The sequence below is a fragment of the Montipora capricornis genome, chromosome 7 (genome assembly GCF_036669925.1).
Source record: "Montipora capricornis isolate CH-2021 chromosome 7, ASM3666992v2, whole genome shotgun sequence".
NCBI classification, from domain to species: domain Eukaryota; kingdom Metazoa; phylum Cnidaria; class Anthozoa; order Scleractinia; family Acroporidae; genus Montipora; species Montipora capricornis.
Window position 1 is genome coordinate 10,311,786 of NC_090889.1, and position 12,500 is coordinate 10,324,285.

General features: G+C 38.1%; 1 protein-coding gene across 1 annotated transcript in view; it reads left to right on the top strand.

Moving 5' to 3' along the window:
* Positions 1-12,500, top strand: part of LOC138055579 (uncharacterized) — a 28,511-nt gene that overhangs the window by 12,023 nt on the left and 3,988 nt on the right. The window contains exon 6 of the mRNA XM_068901482.1: positions 6,247-6,315. Within this exon, the coding sequence (XP_068757583.1) occupies positions 6,247-6,315 (69 nt within the window). The remainder of the gene's footprint in view (positions 1-6,246; positions 6,316-12,500) is intronic.

Consider the following 12,500-nt stretch of genomic DNA (forward strand, 5'->3'; position numbering starts at 1 on the left):
GAAATCTCCTCTATACGAGCAGCAGCCATTGCCTTGTCCTTTCTCTTAAAAACGCCACTGCGTCACCTGCAGACCCTCTCTTCTTCTTCACTTGGCTCAGCTGGATGTCTTGTCCTTTTCTTTTTTGGGTTTCCCCCATCCTCTCTATTGATTTTGCTCGCATATCTTCTGCAACGTCACGATCCTCTTTTTTCTTTATATTTTGTTCTTGATTTTCTTTATGTTGTGCATCTGATTGAGCTTCCCTCTCGATGAGATCTCCCAAAGCAGCCTCTAACTCTGTCATATGTCTCAATTCCAGATGCTTTCTCTTCGTCTTTTAACTTTCTTCGCAGCTTGTGTGCCAGCAAGTTGTAGCGGTCCGTGACAGCCCTTTGATCCAGACCTGCCTTAAATCGTACTTCCTTGACAGTGACAAGTCGTTCAGCAATGTTTTTGCAAACTTGCCCCCTTTGAATTGAACTCTTTTTGTTCTGGAAGGGGTTATGGATCAAACTTTCTCGACATAGAATTGTGTCATGCCTCTCTGTCCAAAACATCATCTTTTCACTGTAGTTAAATGAAAAAGAAATGATAGGAAATCAAGTCTTTCCCAGTAAATTGAAATCACTACTTGCTTCAAAACTAAGCAACTGGCAAGGCAGACTTTATCAAATTTGTTTACGCAAAGAACCTGACAGGCTTACTTCTCGAGAACAAAAGAAATTTACTTAAGGCCTTTCCTGCACTTTTTATTTGCTGTAATTATATTTACCAGGTAAATTTTTCTTTATTTGCCACACATATGAGGATAAACGTTGCATAAATTAAAAGACCAGCATAGACTGATGCAAAAAAAATTGGACAGCTTCTGCATAGTTGAGATCCGATTATGTAAACAGCACCAAATGTTTGGCTTAAAGCTGTTATACAAGTAAACACCTTTCAGGAATGTTCAGCTAAGCAAATATGTCAAGAGAAGCAACGCAACCTCAACAACTATTATCGGGTCAAAAGATAACTTATAGAAGTAAAACACCCGACACATGACATGAAACTCAAGAAAATTTGAAGTCGAAACGATTTACAATAACCTTACTGAATAAAAAACAGAAGCTGCGATATCAATGAATTTTTTGCTTATTCGAACCGTATTGTGTTGATTTCAAATATACGTGTACTTGACAATCTCACTGAATTCCTCTAATGTCCCTAAGTATATGAAATTAAAGCTATACTCACGCCGGTTTATCACCGTCGCGCTTTGTAGCAGGTTTCGACATCGTAGAGTCTTACTAAGTCTTCTGAAATATAGCTTCAATAGCAACAGATATCACCTTTCTATAACAAAATATAACTTTTGAACTGAGAAATAAATTCAGGATTCAAAAAAAAAATCCATGCAAAATTCACTCACATTGTACATACGACGGCAAAACAACTGTTTTAACGTCGGAGAGGAGGGCATGGCGGGATGATGCAGCCTTTGTGTCATGCGTAGTTCTGTACAATGGTGTAATTTCACTTCAGGGAAGCCGTCGTTCTACTCTCCCGTCCTGGTGCTTAAGGTCACTAATGGACACCTCCTGTAAGCGGACACCTCCCGAATGCGGACACCAAACCGTGGTCCCGGCTATTTCTCCTCTAAAACACTACATATTTAACCTCCCGTAAGCGGACATCTCTCGTAGGCGGACACGGACACCTATTCGAGGTCCACAGGGTCTAAAATATCCTCCCGTAAGCGGACAGTAAACAATTATATCAAGAACATTTCTAACGAAAATGAGTTCAATTTTAATGGTTTTATCGCACACTGCCCTAGACAAAACAAAGTCATTTCGATTACAACTGGCTTTTTTTCATTGCAGTACATCAAAGTTTTCCTTTTTAAACTTTTCTTCAAGCCAGTCGCACGAAAATTTGTCTCCTTGAAATTTAAACGGACTCGCAATTCATCTCCATACTATATCCTGCTCCTCTGTTGATCCACTTTACTGTAATAAGAACCGCTGTTGAGTTAGAGGCACGCTTCAGGAACTTTGTCACCCAATTTCAAACATCTTCTAATGAACAAATGGTATCTTATACAAAACCAGCCCTAACTAAGAGAACTCTCCGCTAATTTATTACAGAAAAGGGAGATCTTTGAAAGATGTACTTGTTCGAGAAAAGCTCTGAGGCCTTTGAATTTCCTTTCATGACCAACAGGAATCGTGTTTAGCCTGTCCACATCTTGAAACAATTAAAAGTTGTCTTAATTAAAAGATTCAAAAGGCTTGTTCTGGTGCATTATATATGCCCCCCATTGCACTGTTTTTTCAACCTCCCATACGCGGACACCTCCCGTAAGCGGACACTCATCCTTGGTCCCAGGGTGTCCGCTTACGGAAGGTTCGTCTGTACTCCTCAAAACGGTGTGAGTTAATGAATATCGTAAGGGAATACCCCGCCTGTAGTAAAGATCTTAATCACGAAGAGCCAGTTCCTACATTATAATTTGATACTGGCTATGCTGCAAACGTTGCTGCTCCTCGAAAATGTATCGGACCCAGAATCGATGCCGTCTCTTGACACTTCCTCCCTGCTTCTTCTTCGCAACAACTCCAACATTAGAAAAAGTTGAACACGACGCAAAAACTAATTCTGCTTTTATTTTTGCGCCCTTTTCTTATGATGTCACGAGATCAAGTTGGGTAAAGCAATCACGCATATGGAAAACAGGATCGCAAACGACGTTGTTACATGTATATGGAAAGAGGTCACGTACTTGTTTCGAAATTGAATCCAAATATAATTTATTTCAAATTTAAAAAAAGAAGAGATAATGTGGAGTGACTTATCTCGCCGGTTTACCAAAAATGGTGAATCTCACACAAAAAGGGCGCAAACTTGCTCGTGAGCACTGTGGCCGCCGAATATTAATTGACTCTTAAGACCATCAAGCATAAAACGCACGGATTGCTGTTTGAAACTATTAAAGAGAAAATCTTATGCGAGGGCAAGTCTGACATTTTGAATTTCCTTTATATCTAATCTAAAATATTATTTTCCCGCAATTCGCTGCTTTTGTGCTTCATGCGTAGAATGGCGCTTTCAGGTTAAAATTTCAATCGCAAATAGTTCTTTTCAAAGGAACAGCTTTTCCACTGACTTCCAAACAAGCAGTTTAGTTACATGTACCGTTTATTTCTTAATTTACCTTTTCTGCGTTTTCCATACTCCAGTGCATTTGTAAGTTGCAAAATTTTGACGATTCTGTGAGAATTGGTCTAAAAGGAAGGCAAAGTTTTCGCAAACGCTGTCACTTTTTGCGTTCGTGTTTGCGATCCTGTTTTCCAGATTGCTTTACGCAACTTGATCTCGTGACATTGTAAGAAAAGGGTGCAAAAATAAAAGCAGAACTAGTTTTTGCACCGTGTCCAACTTCTTATGTTCAAGTTGTTGCGAAGAAAAGGCAGAGAGAAAGTGTCAAGAGACGTCACCTTGGTCCGATTCATTTTCGAGGAGCAGCAACAGCTGCAGCATAGCCAGTATCAAATTATACTGTAGGAACTGGCTCTTTGTGATCAAGAACTCTACTACAGGTGTATTTGGCGGGGTATTCCCTTACAATATTCATTAAATTTACACAGTTTTGAGGAGTATCCTCATTGCTAAAATCGTACTTGGACGCCATTTTCATTACTAATACTTGCCTCTAATTCGTCAAAACATATCACGTGCACAAAAATATCGTCGATTGATCGCAAACAGTCAGAAACAGTTTACGATTGTGTTTCCATATCGTTGTTTCCTTGCTTTGCATTGCACCTCGTCGCCAACAAGACGTAACGATAGAGAATTTTCTATCTCATGTATCTTGCTTGCGATCATCGGCGATTGGTTGGGGATGAACGTATAAGGTGTTTCTACGCAAACTGTTTGTGATCAAGCTCTCGGAAGTTGCTTGCGATTGTTTGTGACAGAGTTAAGCGGATATGGAAACAGCAGCCGAGAAGTTTTGCATGATTTCATACTTGATTAATCGTTCGTAACGTGGCGTGGGGAAACTGTAATCCGCGATGGTTTGCTCTTCAGTTTTTTTTTCAACTTATCATTTTCTAAGGCAGTAATTTCTATAGAATCCGCTCACAGTTTCTGTTGGTACATGTAGTTTCTATTCTCTCCTTTTGCCTTGTCGATAAGAAATAATTTATATATTCATCCAAAAGAAACACCCTCCTTGAAAAAGCCTGAATCTTTTAAGATTCTTAAATCTGCATTCCTTAAAGCTCCAACAGCTTTCTTAAAAGAAAGCCGTTGGAACTTTAAGGAATGCAGATTTAACCTTAGGTTACCTTAGGCAACTTGCTGTTGCCTGGCACCTTTAGGGACAACACGAAACCCAAGATCAGAGACCTGCGTGTTGATGTTGATAATTAACTAGTTAATAACCGAGTGAGGTCGTTACAGCCAAATCTCAAACTGAGGGCTTGCCGTATTGGCCGAGCGACAGCAAGGTCAATACAGCTAGACTGAGGTTTGAGATTTTGCTGTAACGACCGAACGGTGTTTATTATATGGCTAACGCAAAGTTTCGAAAGAAGAAAAAGCTAATTTGCATAATCCATAATAGGCCTGTGGACATTATGGGAGAAAAATGGGGTATGCCCTAGCGGTCTTTAGTCATTAGTCTTTATTGAATATACAAGTAAAAATACATACCTATATTTGCATGTTATTAATTAAAAATAAAAGTACATTTAAAATACAGTCTATTAATAAAACTAGCTTTAAAACGCTCCGTGTTAACACATGGTGGTAGGCTTGTTTGAGATCTTAGATGTTTTGAGGATTCTTAACTCTGGGCAACAAATTATACAGGGGATGAGTGGGTAGGCAAATAATCTTCTTGTAGATTGAAATGTCTGTTTTTTCAAGCAAATCGTATATATCTATAGCATAAGATATAAAACGGCGTTTATGACATCTGCAAAGGAACTGCTGCACCGTATGACGTTCAGGCGCGGAGGCTGCATACACCGGTAAACCATACAAAATTTTAGTTAAAACTGAAGACTGAAATAAATGATCAATTTCCATTTGGTTATATCCTTCCTTCCTTCCTTAAGCTCCTCAACACGTAGAGGCGCTTGTTCGCTTACAAATGGTTTCGTTTAAAGTGTTCTGTAAATCTGCCATTGCCCTGGAAAGTCACTCGGAGTAACATTAAAAATTCGACCTGCTCTATATTACCAATAGGCCTACGACTTACTTGTTCTTTCTTTTTCAAAACTAGTTCTTTACACTTGGATGGATTGCAAGGCATATAGTTTGTACTTGACCAACTAAGGTATTGCGAAATCACATCACTAGCACAATCAGTTCCTGCCTTATTTGCATTTTCCTTGCATCGTAGTATCATCAGCATATTCATTAAGAGAATAAATAAAAAGATTAAACAAATGAGGGCCACTAACGCTGCCCTGTGTTGTGCATTTGTTCACATTGTACTAGCAATAGCTGCTACCCTTATACACTAACCGTTTTTTACGATTTCGTAAAAAACTAAGATACCAGTTAGAAATATATGGATTTAAGGAACTTCAATTTATCACTAAGTATACTGTGCCTCACATTGTCAAAAGCCTTATCGAAATCCATAGCAAATAATCGAACATATCTACATTCCGTATCATCCAACGCTTTCAAGCAATTATACTGCATATTGATCAAAGGTTAGCTCCTCTTAGCCGGTTGGAGCACGCCACATATCTCCGAGAAACACTAGCCATATAGTAAGATAACAGTATAAAGAACTTTGTGGAAGTGCCAAGTTTTCGAGCCCTGGAGCACGAATTGGGGACTCAAATCAAACATTGGTTTTTGAAGAGAGGGGAAAATAAGAGTGCCCTGATGAAAACATTGAATTCAGAGCAGAATAGACAACTAACAAACTCAACCCTCTTATCATGCGACTCTGGGAATCAAACCTGTGACGCATTGGTCGGCGGTGAGTGCTCTCACCACTGCGCCAGTCATGCTCCCCTATTGATATATGTGGTATTTCTTGAAAATAGCCAAAAGAAACATTGATGTTAGCAACCACTGTTGGTGATGAAATGTTTCCACTTAAGTGTGATTGGCCTCAGCTGCTTTTTTTATAAGTGCAATTTCTACAAATGTTTCTGCTGCTTTGGTCAGGTTTTGGAGACACTGATCACACCACTGTTGGATGATTTTTTATTAAAATGTGGTTGACATTCATAAAGTGTATATCTTCAGGTACAAGCAACGAGAACTTTGAGCTGGCAAATGCACAGAAAAGACAACTAAATGAAAGCCAACATGAAGGTTAGTTCACTGTTAACTGATGTTGTATGAATGCGATTAAACTGAAGTGAGAATTTTAGTTTGTTCACTCAATTATTGGTTAAACTTTTCAAGCGTGCTTTGACCATGGTTGAATTAAAGGTCTTCATCAAAACTAAATCAAAAGTAATCATGTTCTACTGATTAGGGGGATTGGGGCTGAGCAAGATGGCGGTAGGTCGGTTTTTTTGAGGCGGAAAAAGTATGGCGAGTTTTGTTATTTCTTAGCGGGTTCTGGCTATGATTAGGAGTCTTGAAGTGTTTATGGGAGCGATTAGATTTCATTTCTGACTAAAGTATGCCAAGTAGTACAGGTAAAGAGAAGAAACGGCCTCGTCTGTTGAGGATGATGACTCGAAGATCCTTGAGAAGTTATCAAGTATCCAATACAGAATAGAAAGTGGTTTTACGAAAATCAACAGCGAAATGGAAGCCCTTTGATGTCAAATGAAAGGGGATATAGAGTCCATTGAAAAGGAATTAAATGAAACAACAAAATCTGTGAGTGCCGTGTGGGAGGAAGTCGAGGTAATTAAAGCAAAGAACAAGCATTTGGAAGAGCAAGTGGAATGTAGTCTTAAGGAAAATTGCCAACTAAAGCCGGGAGGAGCTCGAAACCTTGAAAGATCGAGTGGTTAAACAAGAAGATTATTCAAGGAGAGAAAACTTGAGGATAATTAATGTTCCCGAAGAAGTAGAAGAGTAAAATGAAGAATGTGTAAAGAAAGTCAAAGATATTTTAGCTGTACTTGGCGCACCTTCAAATTTAAAATTTCACGCAATGCATCGCTTAGGGAAACCAAATACCGCTTTTAATAACGTAATGGGAGAAGGAGAATCTTCTGCAGCTCGTCCACGACCGATTTGGGTGTGCTTTGTTTCCCGTATGGATGCCGACTTAGTTTGGACAAGGAGAAAAGCTCTTTTGGAAAGGGAACCTTTTCAAAAGTCTTCGTCGACAAAGATTTAGCCACAGAATCAGCCAAAGAACGTGGTAAATTGCGTGCTGCGTATAAGAAATAAATAGAACTTAACATCGAAAGACTGTTTATTAAAGGTAAAAATCTAGTAGTTAATGGAGATAAATATGCAGCAAATAGGTTGCCAGACAATCTTTTACCAAGTAAATAGAACGATGCATAGAGGCTAAGCAAGTCCTCAAGGAACGCTGACTTAAAAGGGCTCATTTCTAATTGTAAATGTTTCTTCGGTGTTAATAGTGGGAGTTGTTTTTGCGTTTGAGTTAGTAATATAAAAAGCTCTTCTCTGTTTTTCGAAGAATTAGCATACCAGCATAATAATACCGTTTGAAATATGTTCTATACGATTTCAGCTCGCCATTAACTTAATTTATTCAGTTTTCATTTCATCGTCCGTGTCTCATACAAGTTCCGGGTCTCCAGGGCCGCATTTGAAGGAAGTAATCTTGCGACCTTTTATCACCATAATTAGTGTATATTGTAAGTATAGTTTTTGTTATTTTTTAATGTGGCTTTATGTTCTATTCTATTCAACTGACTATTATTGCGCATATTGTGTACTTTATTATTTGCAATTGCTCTCTCCGCTATGGTCGTCGCCACTTAGTGTTGTTAGTCTACAAAAGGATTTTCTCCTATGATGACCAACTGAAACATCTTCTCGCGCAATATGGGGCCCAGTAATATTGATTTCAAATTGTTGTCTCTCAATGTTCGAGGGATTCGCTCCTTTGAAAAAAGAAAATGTATTTACTTGCCGGTTACGTAAATCTGGTGCGGATATCTGTTTTCTTCAAGAAACGTATAGTACTAAAGAAATAGAAAATATATGGAGAAAGCAGTGGAGAGGAGAGCTATTTTTTTCGCATGGGAATTCTCATATTAAGGGCGTGCTCCTTTTGGTAAGGGATGACCTGGATTTTAATTTACAGTCAGTTAAGGTGGATGTGCTTGGTCGTTATATTGTCTTAGAGGCTACAGTACAGGACTCCACCTTCTTGCTATTTAATGTTTATGCTCCAAATAACTGTTCTGAGCAATGCAGTTTTTTCAAATCCATCTCGGATGAGTTGAAAACTCTTGCTCATTCAGAATACCCGATCGTTTTGGGCGGTGATTTCAATGTCATATTTGATCAGGTTCTAGACGGTAGTGGGGCATAAGGAAAATGTTATTCACTAGGACAAATTCGGCTCGGCCCAAGCCTAATTTAGGTAATCGTTAGTTGTTGTCGTTCAGTAGCATTTGAGAATAATGGTTCCAAGTTCGAGTGAGTCCTAACACTACTGTGAAGCTTTTATACCCAATTATTCCATCAGGGATCACCGCCCCTCTACCGTTCTGGCCTTGTAGCTCAGTCGGTAGTGCGGCAGTGATACAATCCGAAGGTCTTGGGTTTAAATCCCACCCTGGTCAGAGTTTTCCTCTGTCGTTGTGGGGGCCCAATTCCAATACTAGGGTTGATCCCTGATGGAATAATTGGGTATAAAAGCTTCACAGTAGTGTTAGGCCTCACTCGAACTTGGAACCATTAAATTTATTTGCGTAGACAAGAGGTCAATGTATAGAAAAGATATAATTGACCTTGGATTCCTGACAACAGGTGACTTAATATTTACCAACGGCTCTTTCTCACTAGATTTTCGCAACATCTTTAACATCCCTAGAACAAAGATTTTTGCTTATGAGTATTGTTAACTCAAGCCCTTCGGAATGGCGTTCCCTTGCTAAAGCCTGCACTAGTATATCATTAAGTGGTCCCATTTTTAGTACTCCAACAGTCAGAACAGACGGCGGCAATGTGCCGATCGCTGATGTCTCGCCGAAGCAGATTTATCAACTTTTTCTTGAGAGAAAACAGATTCCGCCCACTGCTAAACAAATTGCAAGATAAATATTCAGATGTAATTTTTAATCGGACAAAAGTTTACTCCTTAGCCTTCGGTGTCACATTGGAATCAAAACTTAAGGAATTTCAATACAAAATATTAAATTGTATTGTTTACACCAATGAAATACTATTTCGGTCAGGCTTAACCAACTCTCCTCCTTTCGCCAAGAAGACACAGAATCTATTGGGCATTTACTCTTTTTCTGCCGAGTATCTATGGAGTTTTGGCAACGGGCTGTGATCTGGTTAAGGGATAATGGAATTCACATTAGTGCATTAAAAAACAGTCATCTTTTATAGCAAGGACTAGACGTGTCTATAATGTTGAGCTCTATATGGCGATGGGAAATAACAAATTATTACAGCACCTGAAGAAATGGAAGAAATGAATCCTTCTTTTCCAATAGTAATACGTGATGATCCTAATTAAGGCTCTATGTGTTGCCGTCATTGCAGTTTTTTTGTTGTAGCGGTGATTTTTCATTTATTTATTTTAATGTAGTATTAATTTTATTGTAATGTCATCATTGTATTCTTTATTTAATGATCAATAAAAAAATAATAAATTATAAAAAAAAAATGTTCTACTGATTACGAGTTGGATGCTCTGCCATGAGTTTGGACATTTAGGGAGATGGTCAATATTTTATATCTAATTTTAAGACAAAAGACCTGTTTAGTAGGAATGGCATCAACTGTTTACAAAAGTTAACAAGGTAAACTAGTGACAGAAGGGCTAAAGTGTTAGAGAAAACTTGTATGTGAGTTTGGTTTCACTTCTAATTGGCTTAGAAAGTGGCACAAGTCTTTGTTTTACCAGACGTTCGATACTAAACCCAAAGCATTTGAAATCTTAAGAGTAAATAGTTAACCGGGAATTGAACTATTACAAAAATGATAGAGGTATGTCCAGAGAGACTGGCTTTTGCACGCAGTTGCAAGAATTGCAATTTTTCGCAAAAATCGTGAATGGCTGAAAAGAGGACAAGTCCCCTTGCGAACTTTGCGAAAAATCGTAAAACATGAAAAAACAGAAGACAAGTCCAGAACTAGGACTCGCGATTTCTGCGATTTTGCGAAATTTGCAAAAAATCACAAAAATTGTAAACGGTGAGTCCTCAACTAGAACTCGCGATTTTTGCGAAATTTTCGAAAAATCGCAAAATCGTAAAAGGTGAAAAGAAGAAAACAAGTCCCAACTAGGACTCTCGATTTCTACGAGTTTTTCGAAAAATCTTAAAAGGTTAAAAGAAGAAGACAAGGCCCCAACTGGGACTCGCGATTTTTGTGATTTTGTGCGAAATTTGCGACAACATCACAGACGTTCATTCTCCTTTTTTAATTTTTTGACTTTTCAGGGGAAATAAAGATTACCAAACATGATTATAATTCACTGAACAAAGTCTTCATAACAGATGCAATTTAATACTAGGCACTTTGTACAACTCACTCAAAGATGACACCTGACAATGACTTTCGATTGACTTTTGTTAAAGAATGAAGTTCTCGCCCTCGCAGTGTTTGCATGAAAACACAATGATACATAGCGCACGTTTGGGCAAGAAGTAGCATTATTGTACGTGTTAATGGACATTCTGCAATTTTAAAGTGAACCTCCACTAAAACGACGAAATAGCTTTAAACCACAGAACATAATATTTACGATTAAAATTGTTCAAACTTTTTCAAATGAAAGGGTTTATATTCGAGAAAAATGATTTGCAAAATCGCTTGTTTTGGCTTTCAAATTTCCCGGGCGCCGCCATCTTGAATTTTAACTTGTCGTGGTTCCCTATTGTTCCAGAACAAACGCTCTTTGTGTCAGAACAATAGGGCAACCACGACACGTCAAACTTATTCAAGATGGCGGTGCTCGGGAAATTTAAAAGCCAAAATAAGTATTTTTGAAATTAATTTTTTTCTGATACAAACGCTTTCACTGGGAAAAGTTTGAAACAATTTTAATTGTTAACATTATGTTCTGTGGTTTAAAGGTATTTTGTTGTTTTAGTAGAGATTCCTTTTAAGTAACAACTTTGTCATAGAGAGATGATACCAGGATGAAATGTCATACCGAAATGGACTTTTTCTTTTTCTTGTTCGAGATCGTGTGAAGAACATAGCACTCTTTTAGTGAAAAGCCTAAGGGCTTGTTTCAGTGATTTGGCCTAAGCCCTCTTTTAAAATTTTAGATTTCATTTTACAGTTCGGTTAACTACACTTTTTATAAGATCATGTGAAGAATGTAGCACTCGTTTAAGGATTAAATCTAAGCGCTTGTTTCAGTGATTACGCCTAAGCACTCTTTTAAAATTTTAGCTTTCATTTTACGGTTCGGTTTACTGCACTTTTTATGAGATCATGTGAAGAATGTAGCAGTCGTTTACTGATTATAAGCATGTAGCAGTCGTTTACTGATTATAAGCCTAAGCGCACGTTTAAGAGTAATCAAGTAAAGCTACATGTATGATCCTCTCAGTAATGAACGCACCTTTAACAGAAGAACTCAGGCCTTCAACAGGGGTTTGAACTCGTTAGCTCGCGATACCGGTGTGAGGTTCTAACCAAGCGAGCTATGAAGCCACTGATGATGGGAGCTGGTCATTTGTGGGTTAGAAGTTCCCGCAATGAATGAAACAACAGAGGAAATGATATATTAAAGGAATTATATATTGAAAAAAATTTCTTCAACGAGCATTGATCCTAACAGTCAATTTTGTCAATCATTTTACAGCAATTTAATCTTTGTGATAACTCCACTGAAGAAACATTTTATATCTTAATGGAGCGATATCTCATAAGACTTTAACTAATGTCAAATTTATGTTTTCGCATTCAATGCAGTTAGATTATTAGCGAGAAGCGCGGCCTTCACATGCATATTTTGCCCCCTTGTTAACAGTTTCCTTCAGGGAGTTGAGCTCTCTATCAAGGAATGCTTGGCTCGTCTGCTGTAATGAAACTTCAACTTTTGTTACGAACTCAACTCAAAGATGCGGGATTGCAGAATATCTAAGTATCACGAGTGTCAATCATAGAGACAAGAGGACCTCCTTGAAATTAATTCGGAAATATTTTTCGATTTCATTGGGGATCTTTCCTTAAGAATTATATCCCTCTTTACCACTCTAGGGTGGCAAAAGAAAAGAAAAACTACAGAGAAGTCATAATCGATATTCTAGAAGTAATCGCTCCCTGTTCTTCTGCAGTAGAATAGCAGTATCTGTATCTTAAGAACAACAAAACACATCCAAAACAACACTCGTTTTTAACAAATTTAATGCGGATCTCGACTG